The 21,585-nt window shown below is 41.4% G+C and overlaps 1 protein-coding gene across 1 annotated transcript in view; it reads left to right on the top strand.

Moving 5' to 3' along the window:
- COL6A6 (collagen type VI alpha 6 chain) overlaps window positions 1-21,585 on the top strand; it is a 171,547-nt gene that overhangs the window by 47,794 nt on the left and 102,168 nt on the right. The window contains exons 2-8 of the mRNA XM_043595423.1: window positions 1,612-1,709; window positions 3,980-4,579; window positions 5,876-6,496; window positions 7,757-8,317; window positions 9,087-9,644; window positions 11,814-12,389; window positions 14,283-14,852. Of these exons, the coding sequence (XP_043451358.1) occupies window positions 1,649-1,709; window positions 3,980-4,579; window positions 5,876-6,496; window positions 7,757-8,317; window positions 9,087-9,644; window positions 11,814-12,389; window positions 14,283-14,852 (3,547 nt within the window). The 5' untranslated portion in view covers window positions 1,612-1,648. The remainder of the gene's footprint in view (window positions 1-1,611; window positions 1,710-3,979; window positions 4,580-5,875; window positions 6,497-7,756; window positions 8,318-9,086; window positions 9,645-11,813; window positions 12,390-14,282; window positions 14,853-21,585) is intronic.

The raw sequence follows: 21,585 nt of genomic DNA, 5'->3' as shown, positions 1-21,585 counted from the left end.
GGGAAATTTCCAGATGCTTCATGCTGCTTTGGGATTATCATGGCTTTACCTAATCCTCACTGTTCCATCCAGGTTTTAACTTTCAGAAAAAAACTTGGAGACACTTCTTAGGTTCACCGTGTTGAGTTTGGGATAACAGTTTGCAAGGACAGATTTTAGAGTCGGACAGAAATGGGTTGTACGCCCAACTCTGGCCCATTTTATCAAGGTGACTTTGAAACCGTTATTTATGTCCCCTTCATGAAACTGTTTCCTTATCTGCAAAATCGGAATAATTTCACTTGCTACTAGGTGTGTTATCCATAGCAAACAGGAGAACAAATGTGGAGCACTTAGCACAGGACATGGCACATACTAAAGGCACAACAAGTGGGAGGATTTGTTGTTGTTATACACGTTAGTACAAAATTTGTACAGATATTATGACTTGGTTTTCATCTGGGGCAATCTACTCTAGGGCTAACATTCCTCTAAAATGTAAGGGTTGAACTAAAAACAACCTCTTATGAGCCCCTTCCAGTTCACTGAATAATTCAGAATAGAATTGATAAATTGACTTACGGCCTGAAAAGTTTATATCATCTAGGCTTCTTATGAAGGAACAGAGCAAAGTCCCAGATTCCAGAATGTCAGAGGGATGATGGAGTAGGTGAGGAAATGGGGATGGAATTTCTCATGGCACAGGTCCGTTTTCTGAAGGGATGAAATACTAAGCACTGGGAGCCTGCCTGACAAGGAGTGAGATGGCCGTATATAATATTGCAAATTCATGTTTGGGTAAGAACTTAGCAAGAAACAAAGATGCTAGTTTCTTAATATGGATCAATTAGTTTTTCATTCAGGGGATGAATGAGTGAATAAATGAGCTAAACCTGCTTCAGGAAAATATTTATTTTCAACGTCTTCAATATTTTATTTCATTCTATAAAATGAATAATTATAGGTGACCGAAGATTCTTTAGGTCAATAGAATTGGAAAACCCTTGCCTCATGCAGTTCTAGGTAGTTGGAAGCAAAATAGTACAAATTGAGTCATTTTGAGGAGCAAGATATCATATGGAATATGGAGGGTCACTACTTTTATGTCTTCTCTCAAATTTAAGGATAAGGGAAAATGGTTACCTTTGTAATTATGTAGGATAGGGGAAAAGATGGAATTTTTACCCCATCTAAAAATACTTATTGCTCAAAGATGAAACACACCTACATGTTCATGATGGAGAAATGATAAATCAGGCCTTTAGACTGTGTCCCAGCCGTGAACTCTGAATTGTCTTGGCAAAGAGTAGACCAAGGGTAACACGAGGGTACAGGGAAAATGACTAATAGAGACACAAAATATTGTTGGAGCTAGAAGGCAGCTGGCTACCTCCATTTATAATCCAGAATTTCATGTTTCTGCAGGGTCTTGGACCAGGAAAAAAATGTTGTGATTGTGTGAATTTTTGTGGATCTTTTTCTCTAAGGCTCTTCACAGATCAGAAAGTCGGGGCACCTGAGAAATTCTGCCTTCTATTGCACCCAGTTTGCTATAAAATTTTGTGTGCTCTTATTTGTGTGTCTTGATTACAAAATATCCACAATTTTAGGTGTTTGTTTTTGCCTTTTCAGATTTCAAGTTGGAGACTTTTTAGGTCATAAGAGGAAAATGCTGCTGATCTTGTTCCTTATAATAATTTGTTCCCATGTCTCTATGAACAAAGATCCTGGTAAGTTAAAAAAAAAAAAAATAGAAAGAGTTCTTTTCCTTAATTTTTACTACAGAAAATAGATCAGTTTGACCTACTTAAAGAGTTTTGCTTTGCTTTACTTTGCTTTTGATGGTGGTGAAGGGATGGATGGTAGCTCAATTTCTTTGTGATGTTATCCTGTGCTCCTTTAAAGATCATTTGTTCTGGACCTTATTCCTTGGTTATGATAGAAAGATATGAGAGCTATTATTTTGTCCTCAATTTCAACCCCTTTTAGGCCTTTGGGGAGGTTGCATTAAAATTCTATCATTTAATATTAGATTCAGGCCTGGAACATTTGGAATGTTTCTTCCTAGTTCATTTGTGCCAAAACATTGTCTTAGTTAAGTATCCAGATTTGCTCCAATTTAAACTGTTAGCTTATTGTAAAGAGAGTGCTTTTGCCCTGAAGAGAAAGCTCCATAGCTGTTTGCTGTCTGTCAGTTACCTTTGTCCAGTGGACATGAAGTCAAAATACTGGCCTGCCCCTCACTCCTTGATCACCTCAAAATAGTGACTACTTGTACTGGTCACTTCATGTCCAGGGCCACCTATATTGGCTTTCATAGCTTTCTCAAGGACTGTGACCTTGGAAGCACGTTTTCAGAAGAGATAAACTAGACTTTGTTCTGCAAACATTTTTCTTTGATGTCTCACGGGGCTTGATATTAAGTTGTTTTAAAGAGAGCAGTTCTTTTTCCCCAAGTGTTCCACTGTTCAGACATAACGCTGAGCTGTGTCAGAACCTGAATCTGTCTCACATGCCAATTGTCCACATTTCCTTTTTCCATGCAAGATGTGGGGGCTTATTCATGAATAGAATGGTCACTTTTGGTCACAAGTCAAGCCATCCTGCGCAGGGCTCCCCTGACAGTCCTCGTAGGGATTCTGGCCTTCTCTTAGAAGACAATATTGATTCACCTTCATTAAGACACTGCTGACTGTATGATTATCAAAAGAATCCCAAACCAGTTGAAATTAGGTTATTTAGAAGACAAGGTGTGATGTTATCCATCATGCCTCAACCAGACTGCTATCAAGAAAATGAAATCACACACAGGGTTGCCAACGCTGGTTTCCTAGCAGGTGTAGACAGAAAGAGGTTATTTTCATTTGATTGGAATTTATCTTATAACCACTTCTGTTCATCAGAATCTCAAAGTGAGGAAGGACTTTACATATTTTCTAGTAGAATCCACTCATTTGAAAGGTGAGGAACCTGAAGCCCAAGTATGTAGAATGGTTTGACAGGGCAGGTGGAGTTAGCTGATTAAAAAAAAAAAAAAAAAAGTCAGGACTTCCATTATTCAAGTACACTATATTTGCTTAAATATATACCATCAGACAGACAGACCTCTCCCTACCACAGAAAAGACATAGATGTTCTACTAGAGTGGGGAGGACTCTGCATTCAAATGAGCAGGTCACCAATAAACAACATTTTGTGCTTGAATCCAGTGATTCCCTATCACATTAAAATATAATTCTACATACTTAGCATTGAACCTGGCACTGAATGAATCCTTCAAAGTTCAGCAAAGTTATTGTATTTCTATATACAAATTATGTTTTTAATAGAAACCAAAACTGTAATCCCTTTCCTAACTTAGGACATACTGGTTTCCATCACATTTTACTTATGTGAGCATTATAATGATCATTCACATGGCTCGCCAAAAAATATTATAAAGAACTTTAAATTTGCCACATTTTTATGATTTTTAGGTATTTTTTAAACTTCATCCATTTAACATTTGGGAATACAAACTAATATGTTTGTAAGTCAATCAGATCAATGTTACATTGCTTAAAGAGGAATCACAATGAAAGAGCATCTCCACCCAAATTCAAAGCAATGTGATTCTCAATTAAATTTTTTATTCTCTTTATATAAACTGAGATCAAATTCTGAAAGCAAAAAAAAAAGGGTGGGGGATTGGGAAGTATCCAGTAAAGATATAAAAACCCAGGATTTTCTACTTCTCTAAATTTACCTATTTTTTTTTAATTCCACACAAAAGTGATACTTAATTTGCGAGAAGTTCAAATGCAAAGGTGTATGAAAAAGCCCACGAAATAAAGATTTCTTTTCTTGGGCAAATACGTAATGTCACACTGTTATTTTCAGTTCATTGGGAAGGTATTAAAAATACAAATAAAGGAAAGTAGGTTTTATCCAAATGGTTAGTATTAAACAGGTAGTACATTTCTAAAGTTTGTGCTTTGTTTGTATGTCTCTGGGTTTTTAGGCCCTGAGTATGCAGATGTTGTGTTTCTGGTGGACAGCTCTGATCACCTGGGAACTAAGTCCTTCCCTCTTGTGAAAACGTTCATCACCAAGATGATCACCAGTCTCCCCATCGAGGCCCACAAGTACCGCGTGGCCCTGGCTCAGTACAGCGACCGGCTCCACAGTGAGTTCCAGCTGAGCACCTTCAAGAGCAGGAACCCCATGCTGAACCACCTCAAGAAGAACTTCGCCTTCATCGGCGGCTCCCTGCGGATAGGAAAAGCTCTCCGGGAGGCCCACAGGACCTTCTTCTCCGGAGCAGCTGGCGGGAGGGACAAGAAGCAGTTTCCCCCGATTCTGGTGGTCCTGGCTTCGGCGGCGTCCGAGGACGACGACGTGGAAGAGGCCTCCAAGGCCCTGCGGGAAGACGGGGTGAGAATCATCTCCGTGGGGCTGCAGGAAGCTTCTGAGGAGGAGCTGAAGGCCATGGCCACGGCTCAGTTTCACTTCAACCTTCGGTCGGTCAGGGACCTGGGCGCGTTTTCCCAAAACATGACGCAGATCATCAAGGAAGCGACCCAGTACAGGGACGGAGCGGCAGATGACATTCTTGTGGAAGGTGGGTTCAGAGCACATGTATAGAATGATGATTAATTTGCTTTTGAAAAATCAGCATGGGGAGAGGATTGAAACTGTGAGCCTCCCTTTCCTCAAAAGTTGGGCTGCATTTTCAGATGTTAAATATTCACGTGTTCAAGAGGACCCAAGGATTGTGACCATTATAAATCCAGTGAACCTCACAAAGCTTGGTTTTTCCATGTTTCACTTATGTTGCATGTCATCGACACATCTTAAAATCCAGGGACACCTCCCTACCACCCAGCCCGTCTCTGAGCTATCAGTCTCCTTGGGCTTTAGTTGCTATGTAGTTTTATTTACTGGTTCCTTTAAAGGGCGGATTTGTTCCTAAAGAAATCCTTGCCTCCTCAAACCACATAATGTAATCACAGGATGATAGCACTAGAACCAGCTTCAGGAAGGCCAAACCCTTGCTTCTGCAGAAACTCCCAGGCGTTCTTTGAGGTGACACGGCCTGGTCCCAGGCCAGGCTGAAGTTTGAAATCGGGTAGATCGGGCCCTTGGATTCCCAGCCTCAGGTAGCTTCAGCCCACATGCTCTCCCTTCCTGCTGCTCTAATCCTGATGAGCTTCCTGTGTTCTGCTCTGCCTCTAACCTGCTGCCCTGTGTCTCAGTCTGTCCTCTTGTACTGTTAACAAGAGGGGCCAGGAGTTTACGAACATCACCCAAGTGAAGGGCAGGGGAGAGCCAGGAAAAAACAATTTGCTCCAAGTATACAAGTCTTACTAAGTAACATAGGAAATTCATATTACTGCTGCTTAAATCTGCTTGAACGAGACAATATAATTGTCTATTGATAATACAGAATGATTTTCTTGTGGTAATCTATGAAAATGCGAATCCTATTACTAACATCTTTCCCAAATAAAAGAGTAGAAAGTGCAATCACTATTCCATTACCACATCTTAGGAATATTTGGACTCTACCTATTGATTTTAATAATACTTTAATATGATTGCAGTAGCAGCTATTCACTGAGTGGCTTTTATGCACCAGCTCCCATAGCGAAGCACGGTATCACATTTAATCCCCATAGCAATTTCATGAGATAAATGTTAGTTTCACAGATAAGGAAATCAAAGCTGGGACTTGAGCTAAGATCCAGTATTTGAATCTAGGACCTTCTGATCTCAGCTTCATAATCATTTTGTATACAGCCTTCTTTCTTTAAGTGTATAACCAAGCTCTGGTAGATGTTCTCCACGCCTTCTAATGCTGAGCAAAGATGCCCTACCTCTAGCTAAACTTGTGCTTCTTCATTCCTTGTCCACACAGTTTGCCAAGGCCCATCTGTGGCTGATGTGGTGTTCCTGTTGGATGTGTCCATCAATGGCAGCCAGGACAACTTTGACTATCTTAAGGAATTCCTGGAAGAAAGCATATCTGCTCTTGACATAAAGGAGAACTGCATGAGGGTTGGCCTTGTGGCCTACAGCAATGAGACGAAGGTGATAAATTCCCTCAGCAGGGGTGTAAATAAGTCGGAGGTTCTCCAGAATATACAGACCCTCTCTCCCCAGGCTGGGAAGGCCTACACAGGAGCTGCCATCAGAAAGATCAGGAAGGAAGTGTTCAATGCACGCAATGGCAGTCGGAAGAATCAGGGGGTGCCCCAGATTGCCGTGCTGGTGACCCACAGACCATCAGAGGATAACGTGACCAAGGCGGCCGTTAACCTCCGGCGCGAGGGCGTGACCATCTTCACCATGGGCATAGAGGGGGCCAGCGACAGCCAGCTGGAGAAGATCGCCTCTCACCCCGCTGAGCAGCATGTGTCCAAACTGAAAACCTTCTCTGACCTGGCTGCTCACAACCAGACATTTCTGAAGAAGCTGCGGAACCAGATAACGCACACGGTCTCTGTCTTCTCAGAACGGACTGAAACGCTCAAATCTGGTAAAGTCCTTAGCTGAGAGAAGGATTAATCAGATCCTTCTCTTTTTCTCCTCTCAGGTTATTCTACATAGAGAAGGGACTGGCAGGGCATGCTGTGGGTAGGGAGGATAAGTTCCTGATTTCTTACCTTTGTTTGATGGTTCAAAGTGTAAACTGGGGGGAGAATGAAAGCCATTGTAGTGCTGGAATGGGGAGGAGGGATTTCCTGTCCAGGATTTCTCATGACTTAAAAACACCCTAGAACACCATCCTTTGCTGTTTCTCTGCCTTTACTTGTCTCTTTTTCCCCTTTGCCTTTCTTTCCTTTATTTCTTTATTCTTAATGTTAATTCATTTATTTTGAGAGGAGGGGAGGGATGGAGAGAGAATCCCAGGCAGGCTCAGCGCTGTCAGCACAGAGCCAAATGTGGGGCTTGAACTCACAAACTATGAGATCATGACCCAAGCTGAAATCAAGAGTCAGACACTTAACCGACTAAGCCACCCAGGCACTACTGTTTCTTTTTTCTTTCTGTATTTTTCTCTCCTTTTCTTCCATCGTCCTCAAATTCCAACTTAGAGAAGAAACAGGAAGCATGACGTGGTTGGAGGACAGAGTGATTTGTTGTGAAGTATTGTTGTAGTATCTGTGAGTTTGGAGAGAAAGCAGTGTATTTTAAATATTTTGCATGTACACGTGCATACTATATAAACTATGTGTAGATATACATGCGCATATATATGTATACATTCTTCCACAAACATTGCTGGCATGTTTACTGTAAAAGCGTAGTTGTCCTACACAAATAAGACCACTGACGATGATACCCCTAGTTTTGTTAATTGGCTAGGAGTAGATGAGAGTAAATAGTTTGTTCAGGTTTTCAAGAAAGAGAGCTCCTCTGTCCACAATGTCCAGTTAAATACCTTCTCCATTTCCCAACATACCACTTGCCTCTTTGCTAAGCAGTTATTCACTATTGAGGGAAGTGACTTGTAAAAATCATCTTCGTGTCTTCTTTCTAATCTTTTATTATATCCAGATTTGCTTTGATTCATGGCAGAGAACTATCAAAATTGTCGTAAACTGTCAGAAGCAATTTATTTGGGCGCAGTGATGTTAAATTCTTCCTACGTTAAGCTAGTAGTGTCTTTTATGCCTAGGAGCTGTTTTCCATTTTTCTGTCTCAAGACGCTTGTATTGTTCTACTTCCCATCTATTTTCATTCCTTCTTCACACTTGCCTCTGTGCCACAGCCAACCTTTCTGGTTCCATTTTAGGTTGTGTGGACACTGAAGAAGCAGACATTTATCTGCTCATTGATGGCTCTGGAAGCACCCAGGCCACCGACTTCCATGAAATGAAGACCTTCCTGTCAGAGGTCGTAGGGATGTTCAACATCGCTCCCCAAAAAGTGCGGGTTGGGGCCGTTCAGTATGCTGACAACTGGGACTTGGAATTTGAGATCAATAAATACACTAACAAGCATGACTTGGGAAAGGCCATTGAGAACATCCGGCAGATGGGTGGGAATACAAACACGGGTGCAGCCCTGAATTTCACGCTAGGGCTATTGCAAAAAGCAAAGAAGCAGCGAGGAAACAGAGTGCCGTGTCATCTTGTTGTCCTGACGAATGGCATGTCCAAGGATAGCATCTTGGAGCCTGCAAACAGACTGAGAGAAGAGCTCATTCGTGTTTATGCCATTGGGGTCAAGGAGGCCAACCAAACACAGCTGCGAGAAATTGCAGGCGAGGAAAAGAGGGTATACTACGTGCATGACTTCGACGCTTTGAAAGACATAAGAAACCAAGTTGTTCAGGAAATCTGTGCTGAAGAAGGTAGGGGACATGGTGAATTTACCCTTTGACTTCAGCTCATAAATTACTATCCTGCAATATTCGACATCACAAGTTTAGAGAAACAACATAAATTTCCAAGTCAATGTTTGTTGACTTGAGTAGCTATGTTTGTTCTCCAGAGCAGAACTAGGAGCCCATTATGGTGTTCTAATTAATATCGGAAGCGTAAGAAAGGTGTTTGGAGGAGTTCTCCTTAATAAATATTCATTAGCCTCTTCCCACAGATCCCTGCTAGGTTAGACCTATAATTAGACACTGCAAATGATACCTGATTTTAAGTACCTCAGATGTATTTAAATTGCTTTTTAATAAAACTTCTATGAAACCTTTTAGAACTATGTCAGTAGTCTTCAACCGAGGGTGATTTTTGCCTCCTTGGGGGATACCTGCAATGTCTAGAGTAACTTTTGTTTGTCGTAACTGGAGGAGTGCTCCTGGCATCTAACAGGTAGAGGTCAGGGTACTGCTAAATGTCCTATGGTGTCCTATGATGCATGGGCTGCCCTCCATGATAAAAATTATCATAGTGCTAAGGTTAAGATACTCTGAATTACAAATTAAAGATATAAATAACAAATAGAATAGCCTCACTTTTATGGCCTTCAGTGCTTTATTTACCTGTTAGCCATCCTCACCAAACTCACACTTAACTTCAGGATAGAATTATTTGTGTTTTGGATTTCTTGTTTGCCCTTAATCTTTTCACCTGAAGCCCACTTGAATAAACACCTTGTTTTCTTCCATGCAGCCTGCAAAGAGATGAAAGCAGACATCATGTTTCTGGTGGACAGTTCTGGCAGTATAGGACTTGAAAACTTCAGCAAAATGAAAACATTTATGAAAAACCTGGTGAGCAAATCTCAGATTGGGGCAGATCGGGTGCAGATCGGCGTAGTCCAGTTCAGCGACATCAATAAGGAGGAATTTCCGCTCAATAGATACATGTCCCAGCATGAAATTTCAGATGCAATAGACCGGATGGCTCACATTGGAGAAACCACCTTGACGGGTGGTGCCCTAACCTTTATGTCTCAGTACTTCAGCCCTGCCAAGGGGGCCCGGCCCAATGTCAGGAGGTTTCTCATCCTCATCACTGATGGTGAAGCTCAGGACATAGTCAAGGAGCCAGCAGTAGCTCTTCGACAAGAAGGCATAATAATCTACTCGGTGGGGGTGTTTGGCTCCAATGTCACCCAGCTTGAGGAGATCAGCGGGAGGCCAGAGATGGTGTTTTATGTTGAGAATTTTGATATTCTGCAGCACATTGAAGATGATCTTGTTTTTGGAATATGCAGCCCCCGTGAAGGTAGGTGTGAGCACATGCACTAGTGGCATTTTCCAAAATACGTCTGTGTTAGCCATTGTTGCTTGAATTAAATAAACTATTTGAACCTTGCAAACTTGGCTTAATTGGAATGTTCATCCCCGTGGCTTTTTACCTACGTATAAAATGCACCTTTCCTCATCAGAACTGTCGAATGAATACAGAATAATTTTGGTCCACCTGGATTGTTCCCCATTTGTAGACAAAGAGCACTAGGACAATGTCTTAGGCCTGGTTCCCCGGAAGCAGAAGCTAAGTCAGAGGCTCTTGGGGAAGTGATTTTATTGAAGGCCTTTTCAGAAGGGGGTAAGGGAAGTAGGACAGGGCAGGGGTGGGAGCTGAGCGAGGAGGCAGTCTCAGCTATAGTACAGCTTCAGCCTGACCCCATGGGGAACCCTGGAGCCTGAGTTATACCAGAGTCTGTTCCACCTGGAGGCAAGCAGCCAGCCTCATATAACCGGTGTCCTTGGGCTGTGTTTGAGGCAAGCAGTACTGGAGCATAACCTCCTGGGCGAGGTGACTGCCCTTTGACCTAACACCCAATGTATGTTTATTTGTTTTACAATTTTTAAAAGCCAGTACTTCTGTAAAGTGAGATAACATTTGTAAAAACACTTTGATATTAAATCCTATCAAGGAGGAGTATCCTATGGGAACGTGAGCAACGGATGCCTTGAAGGAGGTAAATAGTAGAGTCCCCATCCTCTCTGCCCATGAAACTGCAGAGTAATGCAGGTGATGAAACAAGTCAAGCAAATAGAAGGGACTGATTGACATTGTGATCCCTGGGCCTTGATGCCTGAGGTGTTCTGAAAAATCTCTACGAAGAAGATGGGTCTTAACAGAGTTTTGAGGAAAGAGAGGAACATTGTTGGTCAAATAACAGATCTGTCCAACTCCCACTGGAAGGTTTGGTGATTGTGGTATGTGCTTTGTAGAAAATAAACCTGGATTGTATTTCTCGATAATTCCATCCAGTACAAATCTGAATCTTCAAAGGGTACCAACACTGAGCAATCTATACCCTAATCCCTTGGGTAATGCAGGCGGGCTCCCCAGGGCAGCCAAAGGCCAGAGAGATGTAGTTTCTTCTTTTGTGGAACCAGCCTTTCCTGAGAGCTTGGTTTATGACTATGTACACATGGCCTCTAGTCAGTGAGATAAGCACATTGATTGGCTCTGAGACTTTCAACAGAGTTTCAATAGCAAGCAAGTGGCTTGCAGAGGAAGGAAATGTGGTGAGCCTCTAGGGAGGGGGCCTATTTTGACCCCAGTCTGTTTCTCCAGAGTGGGTGAGTTAACATCTGGAACATACCTTTCTAATGCCTGTGGAGAGATTGTGCTGCAGAAAGAATTAATCATCAACCATCTTAGGATTCGACTTCTCCAGCATGAATGAGTTGTAGTTTGGAACTCTGTGCCTTTAAATAGAATGTGTTGCACACACAAGGATTAAGTAATTAACTGGGTCTTTCCAGCTTCACTGTTCCATGCCATTGACCCAAAGTTTGAAAAGTTAATAGGAGCACCATGCCAGGACCATTAGTTAGGCCAAGTGTGAGATGGGCTTATTTCTATGATGAGGCCCAATAATGAAAATAGATCATGTTTCAAGGAAGCTAAAAAGAAAGAAAATGTAACCTTGAAGAATCAGCTGTCCTATAACTGAAAAAATATACAGTGTTTCCAAGTTCATTTTCATGTGGTCATTTCCCCAAGGTTTATGTTAAGAAAAAAATCGCATCCCTGTGGCTTAAAAAAAAAAAAAACAAAAGACAAATTTGTGTAAATGAAAGCACATGTTGAAGAAACTATTTATACAGGAAAATGTCTACAGAATTTGTGTTTCCTTTTTAGTTTAAAGCATTTGAAGTGTTTATTCCTCTGATCCTGTGACTGTTGGCCCCCTCTGTGGCCTCTACAGTAGGCTTCATATCTACTTTGTCCTAAAAGCTTGCCTGAGTATTTCTGCATACTAGCAGCACAAATGTACGTGTATTGTGTCTGTTACCCAAGGAATGGACATCCTAATGTACAACTTGATCCCATGGAGAGGAGACCCTGGCAATTAAAACACAGGTGTGGGGAGAGGAGTCTCCCATGATGTCCAAAGCTAATTTGATGTGGTTTTCCTTTCTCCTTCTCTTCTAGAATGCAAGCGAATTGAAGTTCTGGATGTTGTGTTTGTAATTGATAGCTCTGGAAGCATTGACTATGACGAATATAATATCATGAAAGACTTTATGATTGACTTGGTGAAAAAAGCTGACGTTGGCAAAAATCAGGTCCGGTTTGGGGCTCTGAAGTATGCTGATGACCCAGAGGTACTGTTTTATCTGGATAACCTCAGCACAAAATGGGAGGTGATTTCGGTGCTCCAGAATGACCAGCCCATGGGGGGCAATACTTACACCGCTGAGGCACTAGGCTTTTCAGACCACATGTTCACTGAAGCCCGGGGCAGCCGCCTGCACAAAGGGGTCCCCCAAGTCCTCATTGTGATCACCGATGGGGAATCCCACGATGCAGATAAGCTCAATGCCACAGCCAAGGCCTTGAGGGACAAAGGCATTCTTGTTCTGGCTGTGGGGATCGCTGGTGCCAATCCTGTAGAACTGCTAGCTATGGCAGGATCAAGTGACAAGTACTTCTTCGTGGAGACTTTTGGAGGCCTGAAGGGGATATTTTCAGATGTGTCAGCCAGTGTATGTAATACTTCGAAAGTAGGTAAGATGTGTCAATTACATTTTTTCTTTATTATCAGCTGAGATCTAAGTGAGGGAGAAACCAAAGCAATAGCCTTCAGGAGCAAGTTCTCTAGAGAAGAGAGAAGGAGCACCAATTGTCCTAGAACTCCCCATGTTATAGAATCTCAGGGCTGGAAGGATCTCAAAGACATTTCATTTGGCCTCCTCCCCATGGAGGAAATCTTCTACAGCATTCCTACTCCCTGCTTAAACCCGTCTAATGATGGAGAATTCACCATCTTTGAACAGGCTTTGTTGATCAGAACACAAAGTTGTTGACACATCCTTCCTACCCACTTCTACCTCCACGTCTTCTTCCTCCTTTTCACGTAAGAAATCAATTCCATCCCTTCCTCAGAGCCAGCAGGTCTTGCCTGAAGTCTTCTCTCTGGCAGTCTGGAAGTCTCTAGTCCCTTCACCTTATTTCTGTTATGGCAAAAGCTCGTTTAGAACATGGAGCCTGATATTAAATTCCAGACCCCAGTGTTTCCAGAGCAGAGAACGGGGATTTCGTTTGCCATGTGTTTCTAGTTCTGTGGCTAGAGATTACATTGCCACATTTATGTATGTATAAACTCATTTATTCAGTTGCCATTCTACCCCTTTGTTTTAAAGGGACACTGTGGTCTATTAAAATTCCTTAGTATTTTTATTAAGGTGTGTTTTACTAAAAATACTGTCATTAGATGAATTGCTATTGATCCAGGATTCCAACATCTTGGGTGCAGTTCCTTTTCTGGTTTTCCTATGCCTTGCCTCCTTAGAAGGCAGCTACTACCTTTTTCTTTCATGAAACTAACAAAATCTGTCTCAGTCTTACTGAAAACTGGTACAACTCTTAGCTTCTGTTGGCCAATGACTAAAATTTGATCTGTCCTTTTAAGGCCACTGCAGAAGTTGACATTGAAATTTTCTATTGACAGTTCTCCCTTAGGTGTTAAAAAAATATATAAGTTTAATTTCCTTTATATGAAACCAAAACAAAGGAATTAATGAGTTAACCAATTCCTAAAGTTAAGTGATTCTGGTTGCCTTTTTTCTCTTTATCCCTCTCTTGCTTATCTTGACTGCTGGAATCTCAGACACCTTTCATCTTAGGCTAACATGAGAATTAATTAAGTCAGTGGTGAGTTCTCTGGGGGAATTCAAGGAAATGATAATGTTTACCAGAAGGCTAAGGAATACACATGAGCCTGTGCCAAGCATAACTCATTCGTTGGCAGTGGTCTTTCATATTCTTTTTGTTTTGTATTTGTTGTATTAACACAAAGGAAGCATCTCTAAACTGTGTTGCATTGTTCAAAAATGTTTTTCCTCAAGTAGATGTTCTTGCCTATATGGACCAGAAAAGGGGCTGAAAAAGAATACAGACAAGATACAGACTGGAAGGCATGATTTTAAAACCTCAGTTTGCCCTAGTAATAACCAGCAAAGTATTGATTGGCTTAACAAACCAGGGAGGCCAAGTCAATAATACAGACCATCTGTCTTTTTGTTTGAGTCTCTAAACGGATGTGTACTATTTTGTTTTTTCTTGCTGTGCTACCACTATCACTCGGTTTTCTGGAAGGGTTAAGGCTAGATTGCAAATAAGAATGAATTTTCTGTGCCCCCCCCCCCCCAATTCTCTGGCATCTCCGAAAAGAAAATGGCATTAAGACCAAATGGAATACCCAAGAAAGGCATAAAAGGATGAACTGAGTGTTTTTATTTCCTCTCAATTAATCTGACCACCAAATGGCATAGGATAAGATAAGAAACCGTCTTCGGAAATATCATTTCTATATAGCAATGAACACATAACCTTGCCAGGTTCAAGAAAAAATAACAGCCTGATTTTTGTTGTTGTTATTTCCTTTCCTCTTCTTTGTAGATTGTGAAATTGAAAAAGTAGATCTTGTTTTCCTCATGGATGGCTCAAATAGCATTCACCCAGATGACTTCAGGAAGATGAAGGAATTCTTGGCATCTGTTGTTCAAGACTTTGATGTCAGTGTCAACAGAGTACGCATAGGAGCTGCCCAGTTTAGCCATACCTATCGGCCGGAATTTCCACTAGGAACTTTCATAGGCAAAACCGAGATATCGCTTAAGATTGAAAACATCCAACAGATCTTTGGATACACACACATCGGTGCCGCACTCCGGCAGGTGGGGCATTACTTCCGGCCAGACATGGGCAGCCGGATAAATGCAGGTACCCCACAAGTGTTGCTGGTCCTCACAGATGGCCAGTCCCAAGATGAGGTGGCTCAGGCCGCTGAAGACCTGCGACACAAAGGTATTGACATTTACTCTGTGGGCATTGGGGATGTGGATGACCAACAGCTCATTCAGATCACTGGGACTGCAGATAAAAAACTGACAGTTCATAACTTTGACGAACTGACAAAGGTCAAGAAAAGGATAGTTCGCAACATCTGTACCTCGGGGGGTGAGAGCAGTAAGTATTTACTGTGTGCTTCATATTTCTTCCTTCCCTGTCTTTGCTGACATTTTCCTCAAGCTCTGTTTACATCCCCTGGGGCTGGTAGGAGAATTCAGATTTGTGCCTCTGGATTTCAGATTGAACTTTTCACAGTCATCATGAATTTTTTTTTGTGTGACTCGTGGACTGCAAAACAGGACATATGAGAGCCTTTGTCTTTTTTTTTTTCTCTCTCCCATATCCTGCGAGTGCATGCCTTTGTGAATGAGAATGCAGTCGCTTCAGAAGGTGTGAGGGAAAGGCCATTGTTTACAGTCTCATTGGTTTCAGAGGTTGGAGACTGTCTCAAAGAAGTAAACTATTCTACAGGTTTTCGTGGCCTGGCAATAGGGCCTTCGGGCTGCCAGGTGCTCTGGTACAGGTATATAGAGAATAAACAGCCTTGAAGATTTATATCTTTATTATGAAACGTTTTACTGCAGAAGTTAGTAAATATCTTCTTAAAAGTTAGTCCACTTTGACATTTTCCCAACAGATGGAAAAAAAGGTCTTGAAAGAGGGATGATTTTTTTCTATCTTTATAGAAGTGCCCAATGGGTTGGCTGTGATTCTGTGTAACTACCTATGGTAAACATAAACTCTAGATTTTCACCAAGAAGAGGAAAGCTATATGGTTGCTAAGAGACAGCTCTGGAGACAGGCACCCTGGCTACAAATCCCTGCTCAAATGGCCATTTTTTTTCTTGGACAGGTTGCTTAACTTGTCTAAGTTCAATTTTCTCATCTGTAGAATGTGAACGATAGCAGCACCTAGTTCAAAAGATCATTGTCAAGATTAAATGAGAAAATGCGCATTTAAACTTTATAATTACTTCCCAGGTGTCATGCTTATTCAGAGTAAAGTCACTTCATTTTTGTCTACCACTGATCCATTAAATTTATTCATGGGGGCCAGCTCTTTCCTTGCCCCTAGTCACTTTCAGGAAATATGTGAACCTTTTCTCAGTGATTAATATGTCCATCAAAAGGTAACCACTAAAACTAAAAACTTGATTTAAGGTTACTCCACTTTCCCAGCCTCCCATAGGTTGCTCTCCCACCACAACAGAGGAGGCCACGCATGGCAATTTACCTACTGTTGCCCACCTATTACTTCTACCCACCTCTTCCAGACCCTGTTCTCTTGTTGCTAGCCATGGTTTCTGGCCTCTCCAGAATGGATTAGGGAAGGAAGAAGAGCTAAAGAAATACAGAAAAGTTCTTGATTGTTGATGCTTGCCAAGAATTGGTTTTCTGTGACCATGTAAATCTGGGTCCTTCAAAGGACCATTCATGGGTCCTTCAAAGACTTCCCTTCTTGACCTCCACCCTCTCTCCCCCAACCAAAGCACATTTGTCAGGGGATCTCTCAACCATAGTTCCCTTAAAAAAGGTAAGCATGTCTCAATTCCAGAGTTGCCTTATGCCTTCCTCAGCCTCTGGGCATCTAGTGATCCCTCCAGCTTTATTCTGTCATCTCTTTGGCCTTCCAGTTAGCCTTCTTGGACAGGACATCAGAGGGGTCCACAACAACTCCTCACATGTGGCCATGTCCGCTCCATGGGAAACAATAACATATCCATTGCCCCAGTAAACACTGGAAGTTAAGGTCCCTCAGTGTGGTCACCCCTCCTTTGCAGAGAGATCGGTGTGCCATCCTGTGACTCATTCTTTAGAATTTCTAGCTCTCTCTTAAAGCTCCTCTTACCTGGCTTAAAGAGGAAGTTACCTCCTTTCCTTCTATGTGTGTATACGTGTACATGTAGTGAGAGACCTCACAGCACATCAACAGTTCTCTCCCCCAAAATGTTCTCTTAAGCTCTAAGCTCAAACCTTTTATAAGACCCAGTGTGTAGGCTAAAGGTTAAGAGTCGCATAATTGATTAGGGGCTACTGTCTTCATAAATTCTGCATGATATCCCCATACTTTGGAATGTCTGGTGACCTCAGCCAGACCTTCCACATTAATTTCCTGTTTGAGATGAAATACCCATTTGCAATTATTAGGCAGAAAATTATCTTGGAACCATCTAGTCTCTACTTGAGAAAGTGAAAGAAAACCACGTTGAAAGTCAAAACCAGGAGTATACACTCCCAAGTAGTCACTAAATTATCTTTAAAGGAAATAGTCATGAATGTAAAAATAAATAAAAGTACTCCATATGAAGATAAACTTGAAGTCATTACTGCAGCAAGCAAGAATGTGAAGCCTTTGTAGCCAAGCTGCAGACCAAGGACTGGTGAGCCTGGGATGAACACTGATAAAACCCCAAAAGCATGTGAAAATATACTAGAGAATACCAGCTCTTCTTAAACTATAAAGCCCGAGTCAAGGAGATCAGATAATAGTTTGGTATGACTCAAAGCAAATCAGGCTTAGACCCTAAACACCTAGCTTTGCTTCTTATTTAAAATATGCATAACTTTGGAGAAGTCCCGATCCTTTTTTCTCTCATTTGTGAAGTTAAATCCTCTTTCTCTGATTGTGTATACGATTCAGTGTGTGTGAAAGGACAGGCAGCTGCATAGAGATAGGAGAGAAGTGACTAAGAATCAGTGTTGCTTTTTTTTGTTTGTTTTTAATGTTTGTTTATTCTTGAGAGAGACAGAGAGACAGAGACAGAGAGAGAGACAGAGAACAAGCGAGGGAGGGGCAGAGAGAGAGGGAGGCACAGAATCCAAAGCAGGCTCCAGGCTCTGAGCCAACACAAAGCCCAATACGGGGCTCAAACCCACAAACCGCGAGATCATGGCATGAGCCGAAATCAGCCGCTTAACCGACTGAGCCACCCAGGCACCCCAGGAATCAGTGTTTCTTGAGCATCTGTGAAGGGTTGAGCATGGCGCTCTAAGCATTTTAAATGCATTATCTGATTAAATTCTCTCAAAACTGAGTGGTTTGTATTTTTCTTCCCGTTTATAATGAGGAAACAAGGGTTTAAAGGAATATTGATAACCTGGCCCAGATCATACAGGAAGTAACAGACAACAGATGTTGAAACCTAGTTCTGTCTAACTCCAACCCTTTTTCTGTTGTTGGTAAATTAAGCTGTCTTCTTGCTATAGTTGTCTAGGTTATCTGATGCTGACATTATACAGGACTGGTGTCTAAGTGTTGTGCTTCGCCAATTAATAGCTGAACTTAAGACATGGTGTGTGTCCTGAAAGTGTTCCCACAAGCTGCTGCCCCCTAAGGAAACCACTTGCTGTGAAAATATCACTTCTACTTCTAGTAGAAGAACTTGTAACCTGCATAACCTATCAACACTAACCACCCAGGAAGTGGTAAAACAAGATTAAGGTAGTTCAGTGTATGAACCCCAGACAAACCTGGATCTGAATCCCAAGTGTGAGATCCATGGTAATAACTGGGAGACCCTGGACAAGCTGCTGTAAGTCACAGTAAAATGAATATTAGAGGAGTTTCATTGTATGCTGTTTCATAAGGATAAGTGAGATCATGAATGGGAAGTACATGCCATATATGCACAGAATATTAGTAACTAGCAGAGAGTATTGCAGAGGACATCTTGAAATGATCTGATAAATACAAATACATGGAATCATGGGGTCAGTTCACAGAAGTACCATTTACCAAGAGTTCCTTAGTTTGGGAACATTAATATTTTTGCAGTGGTTCAGATTTACATTCAAATTTTATGTCTCAGTATATGACAAATTCCCGTAAGCAACTGAACTCCAAAGTCTGTTTTCTTACCTTTACTCATGCTTATTTTCCTGATTTTTCTTTGAGCCTGCTTATTCTGACCATCTAGAGGAGATATCAGGCAGTGTTCGGGACATGGAAATGCTCCCTTTTTCATGGAGCCCTGATTAGGGTAGCAAAAGAATCAATGGTACCTCTTATCGTTTGCATCATCATGGGTAGATTAATCAAAAAGAGTTAAACAAGAGGTTAGTCTGATTAATATGAGGATTTGATTCAAGGAATGTGAGAAATGTAAGGACAAAAATAGATGATCATTCGCAACTTTCCTTGACCAGAATCTCTTTAGGTTTATGTCTTAATTGCGTTCTGTAGAAAATGGAGCTCAAAGCAAAGTTGATATGCTAATCCTTTATGTGCTACTACTTTGGGAGTACAGTCCCGGGGAAGCAAGAATGAGTGTAAGGCTTCTTGAGAAACCATAATTGGTGCATTAGTCATGCAGAATATCACCAAAGAAGCTGTATGGAACAACCACATAGATGGGTCCATCAGGGGGAATAGAGAAGAGGATCTATCTGCCAGTTTCCCCTCAACTACTGCCTTTCATTGATCAGAGTTACTCTCGAGGAGAGTTAATTCTCCCACACTACTATGTTGTGTTGTCCAGTCTTTCAGGGAAACCAGACACAGGACCCACAGTGAATTATATATGTGGTGGTAAGTGGTGGAAGGAGCCAGAGTTCCTGTGAGTTCAGCTGAGGTGGACATGGGAACCAGAGTCATCATGGCCCTCCTGCACTGAGGATGAAGGCCATGTCAAAGACTTGCCCTCGGTCATACACTGTTGGGACACCAGATGATGATGGAAGCTGAGACAATCCATTGGACAAACGTCCAAGTCCTGGATTGGGTAGGGGAGAGGTAGTGAGTCTGAGAAATATATGAACCGGGTCTCTTACACTAACTATTTTCTAGATCATTCTTTTTTCATCTAAGATACCCCTTCTTTCAAAGGCCCCAAACAAATTTCTCTCTTATCCCAACCAATAACTGCCAATAGCCCAACTTTCCCCTTTAAAATATTTAGGAATTGTTTTCTAATCTTACTGATATGTCCTACCTTCCTAACAGTATTTATTAATACTAAGAATCTTCCATCAACTCCAATTATGGACTCTCTTTATAAATCAGATAATTAAAATGAGTTTTTAGGTCTGGCAGGAAAACTGTTAAGACTACCTGTTTTACCTCTTTTCTGTTCTTTTGTATTTTTATTTTGGAATGTATAATCTGATTTTTATAAACAAGAAAATTAATGCCCGAAAAGGTTAAGAGATTTGCCAGAAGTTATTTAACAGTAACAGAGTTGTGACTAGTCTGTGACTGAGAGTAACGGTTGAGCCTTCCCACTTAACGACCTCCCCCTTCCAGGCTTCCACCCTGGTTCGTGAGGGTGCTCAAAACAAGAGTTTTGCTTCTCCTTGTTATCTCCCTCCACAGCCAGCCCTGTGGACTCCCTTCCTGATTTGCCCTGCGTTTATTGCCACTTTTCAATATCCCTTCCTCCTATCCTAAATTAACCCTTCCTTATTTCTCTTTTCCAAAACCATTCCTGCCTCTTGTTAGCTCTGAAGGGCTCCTGATTGGAGGGCCAATGTCTCTGTAGACTTGGTAAGGCCCTTCCTTCCATGAGAGCCCACTTGATGAGTAGGGTCTACTCTAATTGTATTCAGACATATAGCTGCCAACTCTGGGCTTGTTTCTCACATTCCATTCCATTGATCACATTATTAGGGAATCATTTGTCAATTTGAATTAGTTAAATACAAGGAACTTATTTACTAGAGTTTGTACTTCCAGTAATCTAGACCAAAAGTTAAAACACTTAATTTTTAGAGGGGACAGTTCCCAGGATCATTCAATGACATTTTGGCATTGCTGCCAATGTTTGTTTTTTCACAAGAAACTGTTTTCCTTGAAGGCTGTGATCTGTTTGGGTTACTGAATGGTTTTCTGTTCAGGGGTTAAAACAGTGTTCATCCAAGAGTGAAACTTGCAATCTCAAGATAGAAATGAAAGGATATCGATTCAACAGGGATTTTGGAAAGGACATATTCTGATGCTTTTGACTAGTTTCTTTCTCTTTATCTCCTTTTCTAAATATTGCAGAAGAGATTTTCCAATAAGTATATATGGCAAAGTAAGCAATAAAGAAAAACTGAAGAAAACCCACCTTTCAGATTTTTTTTGGTAACAGCGAATTACCTCAAATGTGATGGTGAAAATTGATGACCAAATAAGGCTTTTATTTTTCCCTCACCCACATCTTTTTTCATTAAACATGAATAAGGGGACAAGGGAGTGGGATAAAAATGAATCAAGTTTACTGACCCTTATTTTAAAACCTGAAAATGACATTTTGATTTCAAATACTTGCAAATGTACAATTGACCAGTGTGTCTAGAGGTAGTGTAGGTGGGCATTTGTCCACACAACAGATATCTGAAAAAATCCTTATCTGAACAAAGCAAATTAAAAATAAACTTTCCCTCCCACCTATTTTTTGTTTTTGTTTTTGTTTTTTTAACCAAGCAAACTGGTAAAATTTGCTGAATTTGTATCCAGCTGAATTTGCTGGAAAAAGTTGAAGTTTTGGAAAGCTGAAGTTCTGGAAAGAAGAAGGCATATGTCCTACGACTTTATCCTTCTCTAATTATACTCCCTTTCGGAGGCTTAGTTTAAATTATCAAGTCCCTTCTAGTTTCTCCAGTGCTTACATGTCCCTGGCCTTAGTACGGATAAGAGCAAAGCACTCTAAATGCAAAACTCTAAGTATTTCTCGAATCCCGGAATGGCAAAGGTTTCAGCTTCCTGACTGCCTGAGCTCTGAAGGCAACACCGTCTTTGGCATAAACTAAGCAAGATCCCAAAGGATCTCTTGGAGTTTTTCTTTTTTACTTTTTCCTTTCTGAGTGGATGTTAGAAGACAAAAAGAAGATGGGGCGTCTGGGTGGCTCAGTCGGTTGAGTGTCCGGCTTC

The sequence above is a fragment of the Prionailurus bengalensis genome, chromosome C2, assembly GCF_016509475.1.
Source record: "Prionailurus bengalensis isolate Pbe53 chromosome C2, Fcat_Pben_1.1_paternal_pri, whole genome shotgun sequence".
NCBI lineage: Eukaryota > Metazoa > Chordata > Mammalia > Carnivora > Felidae > Prionailurus > Prionailurus bengalensis.
Note: the sequence above shows the minus strand (reverse complement) of the source record. Positions and strands in the feature narration are given on the sequence as shown.